Source organism: Rhipicephalus sanguineus, chromosome 4 (assembly GCF_013339695.2).
Source record: "Rhipicephalus sanguineus isolate Rsan-2018 chromosome 4, BIME_Rsan_1.4, whole genome shotgun sequence".
Taxonomy (NCBI): Eukaryota; Metazoa; Arthropoda; class Arachnida; order Ixodida; family Ixodidae; genus Rhipicephalus; species Rhipicephalus sanguineus.
The window spans coordinates 191,528,020-191,552,713 of record NC_051179.1 but is presented as its reverse complement, the minus strand read 5'-3'; the positions used below and the strand labels follow the sequence as shown (position 1 = coordinate 191,552,713).

Below are 24,694 nucleotides of genomic sequence, written 5' to 3'. Positions count from 1 at the left end.
ACTGCATAGAAAAATATCCGCAATTCCAAGGGGGGGCAGCCGCCCCCCCTTGCACCCCCCTCCGGACGCCCATGCCAGAGGCGTCACCTCACACTCCTCTCGCGCTGTCATTGGCTCCGGCCAGTGAAAGGAGACCAAAAGATCTGCTCGTTTCGATGCTCGCCGGACATCCGATCTGGCGGTCCAGTACGACGAGACGTGAACCGCTGTGTCGGACGTCGAATAGGATGCAAAGTCAAACCGTCTGTCTCGCCCGATGCAGGGTCCTGATGGACCTTGTGGTCAGGCTTGTTTGCGCCAATACAGAAATTGCGCTTCATATGCCTCCGGCAACCAAAACAAGTTCGGGGGAAGACGGAATATTTCGCATCGTGCTTACAACACTCTTTTTGAACGAAGAAACAGCGCTAGAACACAAACACGGCGCTGTGTTTGTGTCCTCTCGTCTTCGCCCTGTTCTCGCGCTGTTTCTTCGTTCAAAAAGCAGTATGTACCAACCAGCCCAATTCAAAACGTTATTACAACACTCACAAAAACTAACCAGAAATTTCACATGCGCGGCAAACAGCATAAGTACATTTCAAATTCATATTTTAGTGGATGGTATGCCACGGAATATCAAAAGTGGATGTTGTTGACTGAGGCAGGAAAGAAAAAGCAAGTTTTTCGAAAATAAATAGTACGCATTTGTGCCGGCTATATTTCCAAGGAAGGTTAAGGGGACTTCGCCGCTACCGACAATAGGCCGTGTCAGCCTCAATGTTTTAGCGATAGCTGGCGCTGCTAGAGCAATTCGAAGTGGTTGCTGACAAATGGTGTAGTGTAGTGGCTTTTCAGATAAAGGCTGCGTTAGTTAGTGGCCCCACAAAAATTACGCCATGACATGTTTGTTAATTTCACTCTTTCAAGAAGGACGCGTCCCTTGAGGGCCTTTTTTTGAAAAAGAGAATACCGAAGTCACAAAAGCTTCGACGGACTGGGCGTGATTACATTACAAAAGTGAGAAAAACTGCATAATAGAGGCACAATCATATAGAATGCCATGCTCACAGCTGACCTGATAATGCCTTTACAATGGTCTGCATGATACTCGAGATTAGTTATTCAGGTGGCGCCAAGAATAACGTAGCATGTGAGAAGTGAATTGACTGCTCCTCGCCTCACCCACTGTATTTTGTAGAGAACCCGCGAATACTTGCATCCTTAAGCAACATCGTCATCGGTCTATGTAGAGTACATTGATCTGGTTCAGCATGTGCCTGTTCTTAACTATAAATCACTGCAACTTCGGGCGTTTGACCTTGGACCGCACAACTATATAGCCAATGCAGTTTCCAGAAAATATTTCTAAAGAAAACGGTGGCAATGCAGCGTCTATAGAACCTGCAAGCATAGGTGGTTCGACGCATATGAGGAGTGATGGTTAGTGCATGAATTTATGTAAGGTAGGTCCGTCTGGCATGAAAATGATACGACTTTAGAAATTAATCTTGAAGAACTTGTGCAATTATGAATGCAACAATTGATCTTAATGTGCTCATAGTGTTGTGGCTAGTTGAGTTTAGATAAAGAAATACAATGTTTGAAATTTGAAGACAGACAAACCAGGAAGTTTTGAGGCAAGCGAGAAGAATGGTTGATACCGGAAGCATGAAGAAATAACACATTAGCCGTCATAGCCATAGTAGATGAACGACCACAGCGCGATTTTTCCTTATAGCTACAACAGCAGGACATTGCACAGTTCAGTCAGGACAAGGACCAGAACACGAACACACAAAAAAGGTGTTCTCATTGCTAAAACTTTCACTTTTCTGAAAACTGTCAACATAACAGGAGGGAGGGGGAGCTGCCCAGCTTACAGGCTGATCTCACATTGAGAAAACACTCGGCCGGTCGTCGTCTAGTTGCGGCGGCGGTCGCTGTACGTTTCAAAACGAACACGTGAGCTTCGTCGGCCACCTTGGAGCATTGACCCGAAATCGAGCCTAACTGCGCCGACTGGGTCGGCCTCTTTCTTCTTGCCGTGGTTACGGCGGCGAAACGCGTTCCAGATTGGTAATGGCGCCGCGCGATTGTATTGTGCGCGGTTGCCGAATGCTGCGTCCCTAATGGTGCAACCACGCGGCCATTCAGTCATGCCTTCATGGCGCTGTCTGCTGTGGCTACGTCACTTGGCAGAGTTCATTCGACGAGGCCGTTCACTTTTATGCGGAGCAAGCGGCTACCATGCGGGCTACGCTCAATTCTGCATTTCTTTGCATCTGCGCTTTAGGGAATGCCTTAAGCATTGAACAGGACGTAAACACTTAAGAATTATTGGCTTGTTCTGCATACTCTCTTTTTTTTTCTCTGCTCAGAGGCCAGAGCTCAAGATGACCTGTCTGCCTTCTTCTAACAAACTCTCTCTTCAAAAATATGCACAAACACAAGCTTGCATATAGCAAACATTGTCACTCCGCGACTTAGTCTTTACGTAATGCGTAGTTGATACCATTTGGCAGCACGTTACACAGCGGAACCAAGAAAATTATTATATTAAAACTTATATTAGGAAAGTTATAGTTCGTTGTTTCGCGATATCCGGCTCACGTAAGGTTGCCTTTCTTTTTGCAAGACTTCTATGTTCCAAAAGAGCACCAAGTTGGGCTAGTCGGTTGACGTTCATTCCGTAATGGCTTAACTGCGCTGAGACACGGACACCAGAGGAAGGAAAAGACAGCACGTGCGCAGACTCACAACAAAAGTTTTATTGAGAGAAAGAGGACATAGATACAGTGAGCAATGAAAAGATGTCACGAGCTCAGTGGCCAAGGATGTTCACATGAACGCTTCAATCACTCAATCACAATCTAGCGCCCAGATATTGCACCTCACAGTCGGCAAGCAGCACCGACGGATCGCTGACTCATCCCCGTGTTTTCTTTATCGCATGAGCCTGGAAGAGCTCCCGTGTGTTGCAGTCCTTATGTCGGTACAAAACCCTGGTTCTTTCCAGAAGTGGGAGGCACGCTTTCCTTGTCTCCTTTTCATAGTCCATGCAGGACTTTGCTACGTGGGAATAACCATCAGACGAATAGTTTTATTGCGATAGCAATTATATGGATACTCTCGGCGGATTTTTGCCGTCGCCGTCGTCGTGTCCCGGATATGTACATGTATGTATATATAAATAAAAGAAACAAATAAAAATGACTCAGAAGAAAAAAAATTCCGAAGCGCTCGACCGGGGTTTTGAACCTGCGACCCTTCGCTCCGCAGCTTGCTGCCTTAGACAATTACGCTATGCCTCATTTTTTTTTGATCATGGTGTTTAATAGAATGCGTATGAAAATAGTACGCAGTATCACAACCTCATTCGTTCTCCAGGATACTAACGGCAGAATACAAACGCACGCGGCGTTGGGTGAAACGCACGGGACGCCACACGGGACGAAATTAAAATTATGCGAGACGCGGGTCATGCTGCATCATTGCCCGCGCTGCGTTTGCGTCGTATTGCTGGTGACCCACGCTAGCTTTCTATTTTGCGGTTGTAGGGCTGCGCCACTCGGGGCCACTCGGCCAGAGAAAAAGAAGAGCGTCACGTGGCTCGTTGTGGCGCGAGCTAGTGGGAACGCTTTGGCTCTTGTAGACTTATGCCACAGGAGGGAAGAAACGAGACGACTGAACCAGAATTGTAGTATATATGCTACACCACGACCAAAATCCTGAGGCTAAAATTACAGCGCATACGCACAAGGCACCCACGAAGAAAAGAAACGTACCACACAAGCGCTGACTAACAACTGCTTTATTTTTTCATACGCGAATGCATATATAAGCCCTAGCCAAACTTCCCGCACTTGCACACACAACAGTACTCTAAACCAAACGTGTAAGAAGGATAATAGAGTATTAGATACGCGAAGACATGTAGTCATAGTCAGATGGGTGCTGGGACAAAGAAGTAAAATAGAGGTAAGAAGGACCTTTTGCGCTGTAACTTTAGCCTCAGGAATATATACCAACTAGAGCCAGATGAAGTTTTATCGGAGTGACCAGAACCGACGCCCGCCGGGAACACGAGTCCTGGCTCCACGTGCCGCTGCCAAGCGCCGTCTTTATTTTCTTCTCTTAAGGTCGCTGCCCTCCGCGGGTTTGTTTGCCGCCAAGGGAAAGCGTTGCAGGGTATTGGGCCAACGCGGCGCAAGAGTCCGAGAGTGGCTCGCGTTCTGCGTATGCGTCCTGGCGGCTCGCAAATTTCCTGGGTCCCCAATTCGAAAACTGTCTAGTGTTTCGCCGGAGTTAAGATGTGCGCCTTCGACTTCTACTTTGACATACAGGGCGCGGTCGACCGTGCTCGCGAGATTGTTTTTTAAGGGGGAGCTTTATAAATTCAACTTGCGGCGCAACCAGCAGGAAAGAAGGAGGGAGACCGGAATGAGCGCAGACCTGTGCTCTTTCCTGTCTCCCTCTTTCTTTCCTTCTGGTTGCGCAGCAAGTCGAATTTACAAATATGAACCAACTAGTTTGCAAAGAAATATTATGGGAGCTTTATACGTCCTGTGCTTTCACCGCAGTTTGCGTTGAAGCTATAGACCACACGAAGGTCACTTTGCTCACTGCAGCCGCCGGGTTTGCGAAAGGAGTGATCTGCTAGCTAGAAGAGCCAAAGTAGGCATTAGTTGATGGAAGAACTGTGGCAGTTCGCGCTCGTCCTATGTGCACCTGTGCGTTCTTTTCGTGCGTCCTTCATTGCGGTTGAGCAGCGCGCTGCAAGTGTCGAGCTGTGACAGTTGTTAGTTCGCACTCGCCTTGTGCGTTTTCTTTTACTGCGTCCTTTGTGCTTGAGCAGCGCGCAGCCAGTTCCTAGCTGCTTGCCGTTCTTCCTGTGACAGTCCGATTTCTTGCTTTCGCAATTCATTGCTTCGCCCTTAAGGTGAAACTGTGACTTTTTTGGAATGTTCTTTTAACCGAATGCAATGGCCTGTTTGACCTATATAAACATGACCAGAGGTGTATATTGGCCCGCTTCGGTGTATATCGCACCGTGTATACCTGACCGTGTATATCGGACGTGCCGTCTTTTCTCTCGCCTAATTTTCCTCCATGCCGCAATCAGAACCAGTCCGTGATCACCTGTGCGGGATGGACGTGAAGCGACGTAATATACACAACGATGGACACACAATCAATCCTCGGCAGGCAATCCTGGAAAGCACTTCAGCGCTTCAGTCTGGCTGTGCCACTATTTGTAATTATAGGTGGCGTGTCTGGATCAGTGTGGCACCTGTATATTTCGATGGGGTCGTCGTAGAGTAAAGCACTTGTCTTCGCTATCAGTGAAGACATAAGACGTTGTAGAAAGAAGCAATTACCTGGAATCATAAGAACTGACATGCCACAAAGGCAAGCTACACCAAAGAAGCGAATACGCGGCACGTCAACGTCTCCAGCCACTGGCCACATCACAGAGCCGCGCTTACAACAGAGGCCGTTAGCGATGCGCCAACACACTGCACGTGCTGTTGCGAGCTCAAATCTTGCTGTAATGCTTTGGTGAATACCCGTCTCACTTGTCCCTTATTCTCAATGCGCGCTGCTGCCATCGTGTAGACCTCAGAAGTAGTCCGCAGTCGTTGCGCCGTCAGTCAGCTGCCGTTTCTATGAAGCCAATAGGTCGAGTTGGTTTTGTTTCTAGGTTTTCTTCTCGTGGGGGTTCATCTCAACGTTAGCCGGTCGGGCAGCGCGAGCATCTAGTCGGGCTGCGTGCTCTAGACCGTAGCTCAGGGCTAGGCAGAGATGCACGGCAAAGCATTCCGGAATACAGATATCGAAATACATGCGCCGCAAGCCTCAAAAGACAGATGCTGAGATAACTTTTTGCTTGACGCGACGGAAAATTTTGGAGATACCTTGCGGAAACACAAAAACGTATCCCGGAATACAGTTACAGGATACAGATAGAACAATACCGATACTGCAGTGTGTATACATTTTTTACTTCGGGGATGCGGATGCTTGCCTAAGGCATTTATTAGGTGCAGGATAATATTGTGAATAATGTTCAAGCGCATTGAAACTTGTGACGTAAGCATATCGCTATAACCACTAGCGAACATAGGTAAAACAAGAAAATATATGTACACATTTGTTCTGGTTTGCAGAGAAGGTTCCTGCGTTCATTGCACTTAAGCAACAGCAGCTACTCAAATGGACTGCCATTTATCAGCGTCGGTCGACCTCCAAGCAAGAATCGCGAACTCCCGCAATGGCTTGCCGTCCCAAAAAAATTCGAGGTGCGGCACCTGCCTTGAGAGACAGCGACTTTCATCGGCGGACGATGACAATATTCCTGCTGCGATTCTGCCGTCAACGGCATCGGGCACCGCACCATATCGGCCATTCTTTGCGCGCGGGGAACCCTTCACCGCCCTCACTGTGTCGCCGACCGGCAGCTCGTCTTCGCTTGGATTAGAAAAAAAAAGTCTTCCTTCCCTTGGGAAACGCATCAGCTCGATTCCGAGAAAAAAATAATGAGATACCTGTGCCTTGCACTGAATCGCAATATATCGATATATCGAAGTATTCAGTACTGGAGCACTGCATGGACCCTGATTCTCAGACCGAGCCCGGCCCGAGCTGGCACTCGTTCCAGTTTAAACGCACGAACCCGACCCGGTGACTCAGTGCGAGACCCGGGCGCAGCCCGAACCCGTGAACAAAAAATTTCGCCGACCTGGTCCGGCCCGGCCCGACCGCAGATCCGGCCCGACAGGCGCCCCTGCCGATAATCTAGGTGGTGTTTCCCGAACATGGAATCGGCAGCTAGGCGTTTTACGAAACAAATATTTACGTTTTGTTGGCGCAGGCTACGCTACAAAGCATGCTTTAATCTATGGTAATTCCTTGAACAAAAGGGTCTTACTGTGGTAACAGTTGACCGGACTTACTGGGTACGATGAACGATTATTCGGCAGCGGTATAGGCCTACTGTGCCTATTTTTTCTTCAAATACAAGGTGAATCCTCAAGAGCCTTTGGTAGCAGATATTGTAGCAAGAGAAGTGATTTGCAGCATGAGTTCAGTTTAAAGAGGGAGCGCAAAAATTTAGAGGAGACAAAGAACAGCACGCTCTTTTCATCTTGTTTAATTGCGCTCTCTATTGAAATTTAAAGCACGCTCTACATCTAACTCAATCGTGCACTCTTCTGGATATATAGCACCTGTCTTCAGCATAGTAGCACGTTGCCACAGCAAGAGAAATAGAGGGAAAACGCCAAATTTATTACACTTGTTGTAAATACGCTAACATAGATAAAAATTATAACGAACTCGGTGCACCACGTGTACTTTTCGAAATACGTAGAAACAGCTCAATGGACAAAAGAAACTATTTGTTGTAGCACAATTTCCATATATGACATTACTGCTAGTATATGCAGTCTATAAGTGTTTTGTGGCATAGTTTGTAGTTCATTTCTTCATATGTTATTTGCGAAAAGTCAATTTCTCAAGAAATTCCGGCAGTAAGCACGTCATGCCCTGTTGAATCAAATATCCTGCCGTGCTAAAGTTTCTTGAACTGCTTGCGGTAGCCGCAGGGGCGCTCAAAATCTGCCTTGCGAATTGTGCAGGCGTCGGCAGTCGTAGTTCTCAGACTTCCACAACTGGAGCGAATTTTGCACGTCTTTGCGGACTTCTGCAGAATGAACATAGCTTGCCAGCAGCTTATCCCTTCATTTCTCTTGTTCCAGACCGTCGTGTCTTCAATATATTCTACAAAACTCCTCTTTGAGGGCTTCTTCTTGCAGGTTGCAACAGTGTATGTTATGCACGATTTACACGGTACTCTTTTTTTTTTCTCCCTATTATAATGGTTAATGCCTTCCTAACACTGTTGTGCCGGTAGAAGGTGATTATTCGACCACGCGGATAGGACTGGCAGGCGATGGATGAAGATATTCTGACATTCTTGGAAACATTTCGGCGCGCACACAAAAGACGAAAACGAAAGGCGAGAAGACAAACGGGCGCCTTTCGTTTTCGTCTTTTGTGTGCGCGCCGAAATGTTTCCAAGTCGTTCCATTTTGGAAATAAAGGCGCCAATAAGCTTCTCGACGTTTACTCATGTATGCATATGGTTCGAGGTAAGGGGACATCACCCGGCACGGAATTCGTGGCTGTATTTTTTCAAGCCAGGTATATCGTCAAGTGACTATACTTTGACCCAAACCCTGTTTAATGGACCTATGCTATTACTGCACAATCCAACGCTGTTGCGGCAGTATCATGTAGCCTTCGCACCATATAGCGGAACACGACGAAAGCTAAGACGTTAAAAATGCGGGCACAGAAAGCAGGCTGTACATGTCCATATCCCGTCACATGACCACCGGGAGCCGCGACGGAGCCACAATAAAAGAATGTGTCTTTATAGTGATTCTATGTAACGAGACCCCCCTTTTAGTGAACTGCGGGAACATTGAAGAATGCTGCCCTGTTTGGAGCTCTGTGATCGCTCTTCCGACGATAACTTGCAGATATAAATTTATGATACTACATTTATTGCTGCGTATAAAAAATAACATTTCTTATATAGAAAATAGCGAATGCAATTAATAAGGCACAGAACAGTGAAGCGTTAACTATAAAAGCGCCTGGTCTACCAAGTAGTCCCATGTGTAACAAGCAAAAGTTCAGTACATTTCCGTAATGAAACTTCTCCAAATAGCTTGCCCCACATAAAAAAAAGCGTTTTTTCGACATCAAATATACGGAACAAAGATGTCTGCACAGCGTGTGTGGAAGAATCTTAAGAACTGAGCTTGAACTAAGTTCATAAGAACGGGCTTAAGAACTAAGCCCGGCCCGACCCGAACCCGCCTCCTCATACCCGGGCCAGACCCTAAGCACGGAGCTTTGGGCCCGAGCCCGCCGTGAAGGCTACTTTACCCGGCCCCGCTCGGCCCATGGGCTGGCCGGGCCCGGGTTTCTGGGTAGGCCCGAGCCCGTGCAGTGCTCTATTCACTACTGAGATACAAATACACTTTGCAAATGTATCTCGATACAGAAGTACAGGTACTCAAAAGTATCTCCAAGATACCATCACGATACTGCCCAGCCCTGGGCTGGCTTAACTCAACTGATTCACGCCGAACGCGTACAAGGACGCGGATGGTCCCAGTTGGCGTTTTCGGCCAGCGCCGAAGAATAAGACGCGCCTCGCTCAGTTACTACAGCAATCATCGCAGTATCCGCGCACAGATTGCCATATCGGGCTGTATGATTCTGACTTGTGCTGTCATCCGTAGTTGTGGAGGTCATGCAAACATAATCACATTGTTCTCGTCTTCTCATCGCCGAGAACTATTATTCCGTTTTTGCGGGTCAGAAGAGGGGAAACAACGCTTCAGTTCGTCAAGCCGCTTTTCCGGAGACCCGTTCTTTTCTGTTGAGATGTTTCCGGCAGCTGCCCCTCCAACATTGCCTGCGCCGTCTCACCGGGAGCCGAATTCGCAAAACTTGTCTTTGGTTTCCTAACGCTGTATGGGCACGCCAGTCCGTGGCGTGGCGGCTCGCCATCGCCATATCACATTTCGTGGGGATGCCAAAACCGACCACCAACTCAGATACCTTTTTAGGTCACTGTAATTTCTCTAATACTTTCGAGTAATGGGAGGCGCAGCTCGCCAGCTCTGACCCGGAGGTACAGCTTGCGCTCCTGGATCACGTCAGGCAAGCGGCAGTAGCCAGTGGAGCCCTGGCCTTGGGGCCCCACCCATCGAGCTCATGACCCCTTATCCCAAAGCCTTATGACTAAATTTCTCTCTCTCTCTCTCTCTCTTTGGTTTCTTTCATTGGTTGTCCGGCTTCGGTAATAGCATGTGGAGGATCACGATCGGCAGAAACTTTCGGCTACAAACATTTTTTTTTTCGCAAGATGTTTTAGTGAATATTGGCCCCAGTTTCTAGCATTACGGGTGATTCGATGGCTGATTTCAAAGCCAGCTTTCTACATTCTAATGCGGCCGTTTCGAAGGCGCGTGCAGAGGAACAAACAGGATCGTGAAACTACGATGATATTTATATTATATACCTTGAAGTTTGTAAGTTCACCAGACTCGAGGAATAGGTACAGAATAGTTACCAAATGCTTTACAGCGAGGCCGTATGTGGCTAGAGGATTCGTACCTTTGTTTGCAAAAGCGCCTAAACGCAGGTATGTCCCACATAAATTGGGCAGACCCCGCTACTGACCACTGGTGCACTAAAAATGAAGAAGGCAACGCACGGGCGGCAAACGTTATTTAAGGTTGTGCACGAACCGTCAAGTGCATTGTTCAGAATTCCGTGCCACCTCTGTTTCGTTTGCTAAACAGCTTCGCTGGTCATTCGTCTTTTCAGAATGGAATGGCCGCCCACATTTTTATTGTTTGCTTCATAAGCGATCACTTCCATTGTCCTACTGGCTTCGCTAACAATATGTCCAGCATCTGCATTGGCTGGAAATGGTCTTACTTTTGAAAAATCCTAGTGTAAGCAGCCTTTGTGGAAACAGGCGCCGCTTTGTGCTACATGGCCCGGCTTGTCAGTTCTTCAAGTGAGATAGAAACTTTATGTGGGATTAAATAAATGGGTTCAGTTACATGAACTTATTAATCTAAGCTGAATAAGCAGTTTGTGTTTGTAGCGCTGTCAGAGAAGAGAAAGCGAACCACCTACATTTTCTCAACAATATGGATAGGGTGACGGTTTCGAGCCAGGAACGATTGGCTATTCGCTATTGCATTTGCACTGATTGTGGGTGTTAAAAACTGTCCCGTGCACATTGCCACCTCAAGGGTCTGTCTCTCCGGGCATCTTTGCGCAGAAGGGGAACCGTCGAGAAGTGCGGAGACCCGTTGTGCGTCAGCTGAGTTCACTGCAGCGTGGTCCTGCCGAAAGCCCTCGAGGAGAATGCAGTGAAGCGTGCAGCGCCCTAATGCCGACGCACGGGTGACGCCTGTTTGTTTTTCCTGCTCGACACGGGGAACTGGTTTCCTATCGGGCACGCCGGCCCCAGCCATCGGCCGCCGCTGCCAATCTCGGCTCGCTCGAAATAGGCGCAGTCACGTTTTCCGCGTGCACTGGCTCGCCGACGTCGGCGGCTAAACGGGCCGCGCCGTCGAGGAAGACGGTCCTTTGTGATGCGTGCCGCTGCCTGTCGCGAGAATTACGCGTACGGAGAGGTGAACGGCAGCGAAGTATATCGTCCTCTCCGCGGCCCACTCACGGGGAATCCCCGCCTGCGATTGCCTTTCCACTGCTTCAGTAGCTCACGTCTTTGTGCGTGCATGCATCAAAGGTGCTGAAGAAGCCGGAGAGCACCCTGTCGTTGAAACCTTTTGACCCACAATAGGATTCCTGCACACGAAGCAGTGCACGTAGCATTTGTATCTCTGGTGTCGGTATGCCTTGAACAACAAAAGGAAAGCAGGATACACCGACGAAGATCGCTGCAGTTGCCGGCTACAGTATGATAATCAACGTGGAAGATGGTTAGACGGGAAACCGAGAGAAGAGAACTAGACCATAGGAACGCCGATCATTTCTACTATGGCATCCGTGTCTGAACGCGATACTTTCGTTCATGATGAACAAATACCAACTTGGCTCCAACATTTTTTGGTGTGACAGCAATCAATTCAGCCCTACACGGATCTTGCACGAAACCTTCGAAAAGCACGCGTTTTCATGAGGGCCGAGGTGAAATTCCCACAAATGAACCAAGGCAGGATTCACAGATTCTATATCGCATTAAGTGGATTTGCAGTTGGTGTACTGGCTCGGCTAGTGATATGTCCGCAGTCAATAATGGCTAACCTATTCCCTTACGAACATTTTGTTACGAAATTTTCGCCTTTTTTTACGAAAAGGCGAAACCAGGAAAGGAGACGATAGAGCAGAAAATGGAGAATCGCAAGAAAAACAACGAAAGAACAGGCACGAAAAGGGCAGACAAAGACATGAAACGAGCAGAAAAGAGCCAATAAACACAACACACAGAATGGCAGTTCGTACTTGAGGTGCTTAGGTTTTTTTCGCCTTCCTCTAAGCTTTATAGTCCTATAGCCCTTTGTAAACACATCGCCACACTGAATGCTTAATGCTTTTGCACTGTCTAGTTAACTCGTACCGCCTCACGTTTCATAGACAAATGTACTAATGCTGATCCTTAGTTCTCGCAAACTAAGTCTTCCAACATTTCTAACAATCATTGTTTTGTATAAACAGTTTTTTTCCCTCAAGAGTTGAACATTGCAATCCTTTCCAACGAAACGTATTCGTGAATTACCGGATCGTGACTCGCTGTCTGCATTTGATGCACACACCTGCAATAGCGGATGCATTATGTAAGTGTAAATAAATAAATAAATAAATAAATAAATAAATAAATAAATAAATAAATAAATAAATAAATAAATAAATTAATATTACATATACGTAAAGCTTGAACGTAGAACAATCTTTGTAGATGGAGAATAATAACGACTTGGAGAAAGGAGTAGCCGAAGCCAAAATGCCCAAGTACTGTCTTGCGAGTGTAATGCTTTATCGACCTCGTGAACCTTGTGTCACACGTCAGCACAGTGAAGGAAAATTATACATACGCGAACCGCTACATGAACTGTATCATGAACTACATGAATGATATCGTGACCACCACCATGTCGTCACGACATTACAGTAGTACAGCAAGACGTTGTAAATATGGTATGCTTTATTAGCGCCCGAACTATATAAGCGTCACGTGATAGATTGTGCGGATAGGATTCGCAAAGTTTCTGACACCTTTGCACGGGGTCTCTTTCCTTCTGTAAATGTGATTATGTCTTCTTTAGTTAAGACACTTGTATTTCATAACAAATGATCTGACGTTCCGCTTTGGGAACGACAGTAAAGCTTCCGTTATTCCGTATTTTTTTTGTGGCTCTGGCTACGAGATTTGCCGTTTTCTGTTTACAGCAAGAAGCTTGAATGGCGGAGATCAGTATCTACAGTGTGCTTGTCTTCCGACTGCTCGCGCAGATTTTTCCGCACCAGTCTAATTGATATTTTGGCGCTTTTGCACGCAAATGAGGCATAAATAACTGCATCACTTGGATTATTCTATTACGTCGAATGATGCGGTCTAAGCAAAAAATGAAGCGTTACATTTGAAGATTATGAACTGTAATCAGCATATCCAGCAGAGAAGCTTTTGAAGCAGTTGGTAAAACAGGGTCAATAATGGTGCCGTGGAATACACGATACTAACCCTTCCCGAAACGCATTATCGTGGGCTGTCGGGAACTGTGTGAACTTTAAATTATTTGATCCCAAGGTTCTAGAGACCAAACTGAAAGCAAGTGGAAGTGCCAGAGTAACGTACAGCGTATTTTATAACAATCAAATGCAGTTAAAACGTAAATAATTATCTAAATATTCTAGAGTAAGTCACGCTATATTTCTTCATAAATCGAATTCAACGACCTTCTAAAATTATGTCCTACAGTTATCTGCTGGCAGCAAGCATTCCTACAAAGGTAAAAAAAAAATATTCCGCAATTCCTGCCCAAGCACCTCCCGTCCAACGTTTCGTTAAACACGGTACTTCCTTCACGAGAGCGATCGTGTGTAACAAAACATTTTAGCCACAAGTGACAGAGGGAACTTTATGTAACAAGGATGTTTAGTTCACCATTAGCCCGGTGTTCGTCGTCCCTTTCTTGCCGAACGAGCAAAGATATGGCAAAAGCGAGTGGCGTCTCCAAACGAGACGCAAAGGGCTAAAACAAAAATAATGTGGATAGCATTGTCATCACCCAGGGATTCTCTTATAAAGACACGACCTACAGGACCAACATTTTTATGTGCTTATGTGTTTTTTTATTCTTCTTGGCGCCTCGTCTGCGGGCACCGTGCTTACAAGTAACCACAGCGCTATCATACGAAGCGTTTACAACGTCAGTGCTGGCCTTTTATACCGTGTAACTCGAACAGTTATGCACCAGTGAGGCAAGTAGCCTACCTGCCTCAACACAAGCAACCTATTCGTCGCCGTGACCACTACTTTCGGACAACATTAGGCGCGGTTGCGAATCCTTTAATTACTTTGGGCGGTATATCTGGGGAGCTTACTGGCAACGGTCACTCGGAACAGAAATAGCGGAAAGGAAAAACTACGTAGGTCGTGTACCAAGCCGACACAGGGCGGAAATTTGCGTGAGTTAGCTTTTAAAAGTGAAACTGTCTTGTGCCTGACAGATGCGAACAAAAGTGACACTGTACAAATATGTTGCTGCTTGTGTCGATGTCTCTCAGCTCGCAACAAGATTTCTACGCTGGTGCGTTTGTGAAAAGCCCAAACATAGCAAAGCAGCTGAAGGCGCAGTGTCGTAACAAATGACAAATATTCTTGTAATGGAAAATACAAGACGTTCTTCTGATGTACACACGAAGCATGGTAAGTACTTCTAAATATAGAGAACGCACTGACTTTTAACAGAGCTTATGTACTTGCGCTGTGACTTTAAGCATCTTATGCGCACCAGCCTGATGCAAAGTTAAGGTAGAGCGAGCAAGGCGGACATGGAACATGCTGCCAGCGAAGGACCATAGCTGTGGTCGAATAGTTAGAACTTCCGCCACAAGTCCCGGGGGTACTGGGTACGATTCCCAGTGCCGTTGGGCATCCGTCGGTAGTTTTATTGGGAAGAGAGGTACCGCGGCTCGGCGTTGTGGGTGCTCATTTCTCGAGTGGGTGGCCTTTCGCTTCCCTCCTCTCGGCGACCGTGCTCCCTTGTGGGCTGCCGAAACAAGCGCCTTTCATCTCCTACAACTACTGCTGCTTAGAAAGGGCGTCCTGACGCAAACAAGTCCTTTCAACAAGACTGTTTGCTGTCCTAGGTGGTATTTAATGACATAGTTTAGCCGCGAAATAAAAACCCACGTAAAAAGGGAGACACACAACGACTGGACGAGCGGACACTCGTCCGGTCGTAGTGTTCCTCCCTTGGGGGTGTGTGTGCGTGTTTACTTCGCGACTAATCTATGTCCTGAAGAGAAGTCCATTTGCGGAAACGACATTCCCTGCTCCGTGATTTCTCCTCGCTTGAAGCCTTTTACCCTAGACCTTTCTCCGGTGTAACAAAGTCAGCACTTCACGAAACTACACATTCAGTGCTCCCCTTCGCCATCCTTGATAAGCCAGGGTGCACCGAAAACATAACCCCGTTCAATTGAGTTTGTCCGCACAATAGCTTTAGAGTTAGAAAATGAATATAAGTGCACTTTCCGTGAAATTGAAAGGAGTTACAGCTTCCTCAGTCGTAGCGACCTGCTCCCATACCTGCTCCCTTTGCTTAGTAACTGCGCGCATGTAGGCCACATCGCGCATTATGGATTCGACTTGCATGCAAAGCTTAAACAAAGGCTCGGGGGATGATTAGTTGTCTCTGAAGCGCGTGATGCATGCTAGCAGTCCACAGGGCTGATTTTCCATTTCTGTGCGCACACGCGAACTGTCTGTTTTACACGGTGGTGATTACGATGACGAACATTTACAACTTTAAGTCTCGAAAGCATATGCCAGTCATCTTGAAAAAAAAAAAACACCGCCGTTGAATGCGATACTCGTATCTGCGTTCGATGAATTTATGGTAGGTTATGGAATACTTTCACGTAACCGAGACAAGGTGGCGAAAACGGCAGATTAGAAGAAGGGAGACACCACAAAAGCTGTGCTCGTTCAGCGGGATTTTTTGCTCTCCAGAACTTCAATGGTGCAATATGAATGTGGTTGCTTCAAGGGTTTGGAGATTGATAGATGCTAACCCGTTAAATATGCGTACGATATCCAATCAAACATTTAATTTCACTGCTGAATAACTTGAAGAAAGGTTAGTTTGTCGAAGTCATTCGACGACTTTTGCTCGGGATAGATGCCAAGTTACGGTTTTTTCTAGCGCTTTCTGTCGCAGCATGCGCTCGTCCCTTTTCAGTCTCACCTGATAGAAAAACCATTCACACCGAAACACCATGGCGCCTGGGCAGAGCTGCCAGTTCCGCTTATAATAAGCGGATTTGGGCTTCTTTTTTCGCCGAGTCGCTTGTGGCGTTTTTTGGGGCTTATTTGTATTTTTTTCAGGAAATATAGATATTTTAGTGATCCTCAAGTTCCCCAATAGCGCGGTTGTCGATGTCTTTGAGTAGTTGAGTGTTGAAGTCAAACATACGTCGGGGGAATCAACAGGTAACCTTAAAGGGATACTGTACAAAATTATTTCCGCCAAGATTTTCAGCCAAATTCAAAGATTGCGTGCTGCAATCGATAGAAACTACTTTTATTTCAGGCAGAAACTAGAGGGAGAAATGAATTTAATGCGTTTTTCACAAACTGCGCGTCTGGCGGCCGCGCCGAAAACTAGAGGGGGGGGTCGTTTGTTGACGTTACCTACACCTGAAACGGGCATACCAGCAATGCCAGCCGTCGCCCGCGTCTCTCAACCCGCTCAGCTTCCACTACGGTTCCCAAGATTACTATACGAAGAGCACCGGCAGCGAACAATGTTCCCGGCTGTGGTAAGCCATCCGGGCTTTGTGGAGGGCGGAGAGTGGGATGCAAGGAGAGAGGGAGAAGCCGAGGACAGGAACACATGCACCCTGCATGCGCCTGGGAGAATGTGACGTCACGGCTCGCGCTCGCGTGCAGTCGCCGCGCCATGACAATCCACCAAAAATACAGCGAACTGTCCAAAAATACGCAAAATAAACTCTGTTTATCCGAAAATTCGCGTCTTCCGAGTAGAGTATGAAGATTTTCGTTAGTTTGTCCATTGTTTGTTCAGTAGCCTTTAATTCATGCACTGGCAAACGTGCATTCAAACGGACACTACCCTGGAGACAATGTTAAAAAGTTCATATATGTGCTTTCGTTTCTAATTGCGAATAATTTCTCTGTACAAAATAGTTAAAAAGATTTTTTCAACTCCGTGGGCGCGCATTGTCATGGTTATTTATTGATTTATTCGTTTATTCGGATGTCACACAGGGAAGACCACGCCAAAGTGCGTTCGTGCAAATCGTAAATTCAAAAGTGACTTAAAGCGGGACGTAACCCTGTGAAACTGCTTCAGCGGAGGTGATGAGATGTGGATCAAAGGAGTGGACATGGCGCTTTCTTCCCTCGCTTCACTCATTTGAGCACTGCAGGTGAAAGCTAGCGCACTATGAGGCGGGCAGAAAGATCGAGGTGATCCATTCTGAGGAAATAATAAACATTCAACTAACAGAACTACCAGGCAAATCTTTTTTATTTCTGGTAGGCAGCTTCATTTAGTCACTAGCTTAAAATTTTCATAGTGACTTTTCTAAGGTGAGATAGTGAGAGAAAGCTATTCAATACATGATTTCTGCAGTTGTAGCAGTCCATGTTTTCTAGTACCTTAACGTTCGTGTTTTACGGGCGGAATTGTTTGATTTTTTTGCGTCACCCTTGTGCGACATTCGACGCTTGCATAGAAGTTCACAGATAAAAGTTAGCACACGAACTTCTGTGATAAATTGCTGTTTGCTTATGGATTGTCTCTGTTGTTCTCAGATAAATTTTTACCGGGCCATCGAGTAGAATTCATACATGCTAAGTGGTCCTGCGAAATATGTTGCGCATAATCTTCACGATATATTAACATGTTTCTTCTCTTCGTAAAGTTTCCCCATAGAAAGGTCGAGACAATTTGGCTACCTGACCACTTTTCATGGTTACCGCAACGACAGGGTGATCTAAACGTTTCTTGTGCGCTGCCTTGATATGGATGATGTTTACATAATGATGATGATGTTAGCGCTCATCTTGTTGCCTGTCATTTCCTTCTTTGCCATTGTCTCTTTCCTTTATGCTCGAACCGAGCTGCTCTATAGCAGTGCGACATTATAATGCACAAGCTTGCCCAATCTGCAGTGCTTGATAGAGAGTACGCTTACTCACCTGTGCGATTGAAGCTCACTCACTCATAACGACACATCTGTTGATTTATGGACTAATCGCTCTTACCTACGTTAAGTGCTCACTTATTTTATGTTTCTGCGAGATGTTCACGAGCTTTTCTTGCGAGAGGCTCACTGTTGCAAGCAACTGTAGGTCGAATGACCTGGAATTAAGATACTTGCTCAGGTGTCAGATCTCGCCAGCATGGCTCATGGTTTACAGTTGCCAGCTGCGAGCTCCCCGTACGCAAGCCAAAAGTTTCCTGTGCCGACCTTGAATAATCTAGAATGGTGAAGGTCATTAACAGAGCACGATTTGAGGGTGACATAAAGGTCTTTAAGGTTACTCATTATTGTAAGTTTTAACGCAGCTGTATCCCGAAAGAATGGTGGTCGTGCCAAGACTATTAGACACGATACCAGGCGTGCACTTCCGCCTTAAACCGGTCTCTTGGAACGCCAGCCGACACGCGCAGTAAATGATTTACCGTGAGCTTGTAATAGAGGGCAAAAAAAAAAGAAAAAAAAAAACGCTACATGCACCAAGATTACGTTTGTCAGAACTATGAGGCCGGAAACTAAGAAGATATTTAGCGACGTGTCTTTCGTGCATGACTCTCGCGCCTAATGAATATCAGAGTGCACTAGCATTTACTCCGCCTTTAGAAACGAACCGTAGTGCTTGGCCTTCTCTGAAACCTAGAGGGCAGAATGGACGCATAAGCATTGAGCACATGTTGCACCAGGCTGTGGCTGTACGTGACACGGACCAACGTGTCACGTAGAACGCCCTATCCTGCACTTGCAGCTGCGCAGCATTTTTTAACGAAGAACCTGTATAATGGCGGATAAATCAAGAAGGGTTTTAATAGAGGAGTATATGTATTTTATTGCCCGAATTTATGTCGAATAAATTGAAACATTCCTGCGACCAACAGCGGTAGTTTAGGCAGTTTGATTGTTTACGTATTGGCCGTGAGAAACGTGGAACGAGTCTTATCATCCTAGCGTGCACACATCGCAGTACGCATGCAAATAAATTGTATTACGGTACAAAGCTCGGTACAATTGAATGTCATGGAAAAGCACGGTTCCCTATTTGCGCGGAAAAGCGCATGATATGTGGAACCTGCCGGGAAAAGGGTATGAGGATTTTTGTTGAAAAAAAGTGCATTTATAAACTAAACACATGCGACGATAACAGGTAAGAGGTCACATTTTCTGGAGTTTGATTGACAGACCATTAGAGCCAGCAAATCGAAGATTTTGCAGCGATTATGACGAGCATGGTATGTCTTATGAGAACTGAAGAAAGTACTATCGGGCACGATGAATTGCGTGCTTAACGAGCTACCGAGTGATGCGTGTTCACACACTAGATCTTTTCGATCGCGTCCTTGTTGAACTTTTGCTAAGCACTGGTCACGAGGTCGTTAGCGGAAGATTCAGCGGAGGTTCTGTGCTATGACAGCTTATGTAACCTCACCCGACCACTTAACTTCGAAGCACCACATTGCACTCATCGCTTCACATTCCGACGGATAGCGCAAGCATCGGAGTGAATAGTTGCCACTTAGATTTTACGTCTTCGAGCACGTTCAGGCTGCTGCAGCCTCATCATAATGTATTACTATATCGGGCATACCAAGCAACATACTGGCATCACGTTGACCTAGAGAAATAATGCAATATCCTACGTGAAAAAACACATCGAGTCGATTTTGGATAACATGACCCATATCGCAGAGCCGTTCTCACTACAAAAAGTATGACAAAGGTCGAGTAGGCCTGCGAGAGCGCGAAGGGACCTCAGCGGTGCTGCATGCCACCCGCTGTCCCGAGCAACGTTCCTGCTCCCCGCGGTAACCGTGGACTCACCTGCGTGCTGTCCTGGCTGCTGTCTGCAGGTACAACGTGCGAGTTGATGTAGTAGTACTCGGGTGCGCGGCGGCACGGCAGCGCTTCGTGAGCGTAGGCGCACGTCAGGCTCAGCTGGTTGAACACAGTGTCGTTGGGGCACAGGTAGGCGGCGTGCAGCACGAACTGGTTGTTCTCAGGGTCGGCGAACGGCTCGCAGTAGTGGAACAGCGAGCAGTTGCCCGGGTCTCCGTAATAGCCGAAAATGCGGCCCTCGCACGAGAAGCCCGTCTCGCCTCCTCCACCGCTGCCGGTGCCGTTGACTTCGGTTGTCGCCACCGGAGTCGCCACTGCCGTCACGTTGACACTGTCCGTAGAGGCAGGCTCCGGCTGCGCGTTATTGAGGTCCAGAACGGGACACTTAGTGCTGCCTCACGTGCGGAGCGTTTCACTGGTTTCTTATACAAAAGCTGTATTTTTTCCCGTAGGGTATGGAAATGAATGAGTCAACGAGCTGTGCTGAGAAGAAATGCTCAAACCTTGCCGCTACAGCACGCGTGAGAATATCATCTAGCGTGAAAATTTCAGCAAGCGAACTTTGCGACTTCCCTCATGATTTTGCGCGTTTATTCTAGGTCATTCATTAGCTTGCTTCTTTAACCCTTATTTGAAATTGTTTTAAAGCATGTGCAATGTTAACCTGTGTTGCAGCCAAGGCTCCCACATTAACGGAGGCTTCAAGAAGCAAAGCTTTGCGGCGGTCCTGTGACGGCAACTGATGCGAAAAACCACAGCGTTTTAAGCGTTGTTCTCCAGTGTTTGCTGTGGATCTCTTAAGGCCCTTGAGAATGCCTGAGGACACCCCTTTCAAGTTTAATATCTGCTAGTTCTTCCTATTTGTGGACTCTAGCGCGGCATCGCAAATAATTTGCCAGGGCCCACTGCGCTTAGGCGTGAATGGCAACAGCTTAGGCATCTGAGCATGTGAGCCCGCGTAAGCAAATCTATTGAAGTAATTAACATCAGGTAGTATTTCCCGCACTTTGGACACCTCGCGCGACACGTGCGAAGTCCTAGGACGCGAAATGTCGTGCGAGAAGCTGCCCAGCAATTTCATCTTAATGCTTGGACGGCAATTCAAAGGACGCACATGGAAACAATGCATAGCCAGAACTCAGAACACATCGTTTGCCCAAAGATTGACATTCTGAGCACTCTTGAAAAGCCAGAGCAATAACAACAGAGAACACGCAGGAAAAGGACACAGGACGCGTGTTGGTTAGAAAGCGCTCGTCCTGTGTCCTTTTTGTGCGTGTTCGCCGTCGTTTTAAAGCGGGCTTTTCAAGTATGTCCAACTCACCCACCTTTTTACCTTAATGCATTCTGATCTCCCGCGATCCCTCTTTTTCAAACTATCAAGTGACAGGCATGTTAATTCAATAAGGATAGTGCTTTACTGGCTTCACCGCAAGACAGGACTCGGAAGGAATAGTACTTGTCTCACCATATGGATTATCATCAGAGCTTGCGCACTATTTTTTTTTTTTTTGTAACGCGAAAACATCTTTCCTATTCCATACATCCCAAAAATAGAAACACTTGGACCGACATTTACGCAAACATTGTTTCAAGATCAGATAACGTTGCCTGGAGTATGAACTACCTGGCACTGTGTAAGCGGCTTTTATTCTTTATTGTGATCTGATTTAAGTTCATATATTCTTCTTAATCTGTGATTGGCTAAAATAAAATGCTAGCAGCTTTTCTTTCGGTATATACCTAAACCTACTGCCTATTTCATTGCTTTTTGTTGACGTTCAGTGTCACTCCCCTCCACCTTTTGAATAACGATGTTCATAAAAAATAACTAAACACACAAACAACGTCGGCAGAAGCGCAATGAAACATAGGCGCTCTTCTGAAAGCTCGGAGAAGCTGCTATGATGAAAGACAAACTGCAAATGCATCAAAACAAGACCATGATGATGCGCAGCCACGAAAAAAAAAACACTCGTTATATTTTGGTATAGTATTTCGGAGGACAGATGTCAAAAGTAAACTCAGGACTGTACCAGAATATCGATTTACTGAGCATAAGCTGCCGAAATGCGGCCCAAGGCCCATTCTTCCTTCGGAGACATAGTACGAAACGCATTCCTCACAGCTCGACCTACTCTTCCCCAAAATAGAAAATGCCGTCGCATATATGAAAAAGAACAAGTGCATTACGAATCGCTGTTGTGCGCACTAGTACGACTTTTGAGAAAAGAGTAACATGTTGATATCTTCGACGCCACAAAATGAATAAAGCGTTCTATTGACAGACAATGTAAAATCAGAGTCTAGATATAATTTTCGTACAAGCAAGAAAAACTGCCCACTGGAGGAGATTCTTGGCGACATCACGACGCTATAAATAAACCCTGACAGTCTATACGACGCACGCTCGGCGACACTGTGGCCAAGTTCTCCGTCGCTCCGTTCATCGATGCCATAACGATGAGGCGGCACGGAAGAAGCAGGCGCTGGAGACGTCAATCAAGCCCGAAGGATGCGACCCCAAAACAGTCGGTGGACTGGAGAAGCGCAATCCTCGCTGTGTCTCCAAAAAAACATGCCTCATCGATCAGCGCGCATTGTCCCCGTGCCGATCGTTCGAGAAAGTGCCGCCGAACACGCTTTTCCGCGACGACGACAACAGGAGTGTGTAAACGCAGTGATCACGCTGAGTGAGCCTGCGTCACCGGCACAATCAAGCAAATCCACGATGGACGCTGCGAACCAAGGGAATACGCTAGAAAAGTGACGCTGGGCATAGGACCCAGATGACGAGCCGGGATTGCTGCTTCTAGACAGATTTCGAGCGCACCAACACACAAACACTCTTCTTCGAGTCCAGAGCGGTGAAAGTAATTTGCTCCGGCTACTCTTGACGCACTTGTTCACGAAGGCGGTAAGCCAGCCATCGAGCGTTGACGCCATTAGGCTCCATAGAGCACCCACTCGACGTCTTCCGCGCGCACTACACGCACAATGAGTGATGTAAGGAAATGTGCAGGACTCACCGTGGTCGGGGCTGCCCGTACGGCAGAGACCATGATCACGAGGAGGAGCACCGTCCAAGCCGCCCAAGCGCACTGACCCCGATGGGTGCCAGTGACCTCGGCCGGCCGGCGGCTTCCCAGGAGGCTGCTGCTCGGCATGACTGCCTCTCACGCGCGGTAGGAGCTGTTGCTGATGCTGCTGCGGGTAGCGTGTCCGCCAGAGACGCGCGACCGCCCGCCGAGACAGGCTTCTTATAGCGCGCCTACCACGTGACCGAGAGCCCTTTCTCCGAGCCATGGCAGCACACTAACCTACTTCGGCCCCAGGGAAGGGGACGATGGCGGTCGGCGATCACCGGACCCTGGAGTGGCCCCGACGCCGGAGTCCGCGCCTCTTCCGTCCGCCCGCTATGGCGGCGAGCGGGAAGCGGCCCTCGCCCTTCGAACTTCCTCGCTGCGTGAGCTAGACAGTGACGCACATATCTTTCTAATATGGCTAATTTGTTCACACAAACGCAGGGTTCCTTTTTTTCACAGCGCTGGTTATATCTTCGCTGGTAGTGATTGCTTCCGAGATAGGCCGACGGTCCTCGCATTTTCCCAATGCGCGTGAACTGCAGATAAGAGCGAAAAGCCACATTGAAAGAGGAAGCGCGTGGATTAGTTGAAGGCTAACCCTTCTGGCAGAACGACTTTTATGCGGCACGTGTGCTCTCGTACTTGGTCATAAATTTTCGCAGATGGAGAATAGGTATTCGCAGCACTCTTCGCAGGTTTTATTCGCTCAGATCAACGAATACTATGGACGAACTTCAAAGAAAGTGGCGGAGATGCTGACGAGAGGCCCATGACTTATTGTCATCGACTTATTGTCAGGTGTCAATGCCAATATTGTGTGACTTTCAGATATATGCATCTGCCCATTTCCTTTCCTCCATGAATACTTTTAATTCTATATTATGCGCCTTTACCCTTGGTGGCACAGTGTGCGTCTGGATTTATAACAGGTGACTTTTTTACCTGCTACGACTACGTAGCCGAATGGACTGTGCTGTTGTGGAGGTGAAGTAGCTGCACAACTTTAAGATGAAGGCATTACTTTTCAAAATAAACTATGGGGTCTGAAGCGCTAAGCCACTTTATGAGCACGAGACACGCCGTAACAGGGGACAACGGCATAATTTAGACGAGCTGGGGCTGCTTAATAGGCCCGTCAATTGGTATGTCTGAACCCGCATCCTTGAGCATCACATGACTTCGTTTCTATTTCCTTAACCATTCGAGACTTCACCCGTGAAGAACTGCCTGCAAATGCGTCAAATCGATGCGTCAAACCTCAAAGCACCCGATGTTATATTGCAACAAAAATAATTTCGTAATACGTGAATTTATGCGCGTTATTGTAATCATTCCTGATGACTTTGTAATTAAATATATATTAATCCTGAAGCCATTGACGCTCTGTTTTTGCATAAATAGAACGAAATCTAAGGCTAGAAATGTAGTGCAAATTCGTTTTCGGTTATGTCGATGTTGAGCGAAGAAATATTATACTTTTGACGTGGGTCGCGGGAAGCGGCACGTCGAAAGACTCGTCAGTTATGATAGTGGCTTCAGCAAAGTGATCATATGCAACAGTGCACTACAAAATGAAGTCAAATGAAGAAAAATTTGTTATGCAGGAATTCCAATTCCTCGAAAGTTCAGTATATCTCGCTCTTTCTTAGCCCCTGGTCGTCACAAATAGCAAAAACAAGTGGTGTACACAATTGTGAACATAGAGCCTGAAAGCGTTAAAGACG

General features: G+C 46.9%; 1 protein-coding gene across 1 annotated transcript in view; it reads right to left on the bottom strand.

Moving 5' to 3' along the window:
* LOC119390981 (uncharacterized) overlaps positions 1-23,130 on the bottom strand; it is a 31,256-nt gene extending 8,126 nt beyond the window's left edge. Inside the window, exons 1-2 of the mRNA XM_037658688.2 lie at positions 22,914-23,130; positions 19,870-20,238 (exon numbers count right to left, since the gene is read on the bottom strand). Coding sequence (XP_037514616.1) covers positions 19,870-20,238; positions 22,914-23,051 — 507 coding nt within the window. The 5' untranslated portion in view covers positions 23,052-23,130. The remainder of the gene's footprint in view (positions 1-19,869; positions 20,239-22,913) is intronic.
* Positions 23,131-24,694: the final 1,564 nt, after the last annotated feature.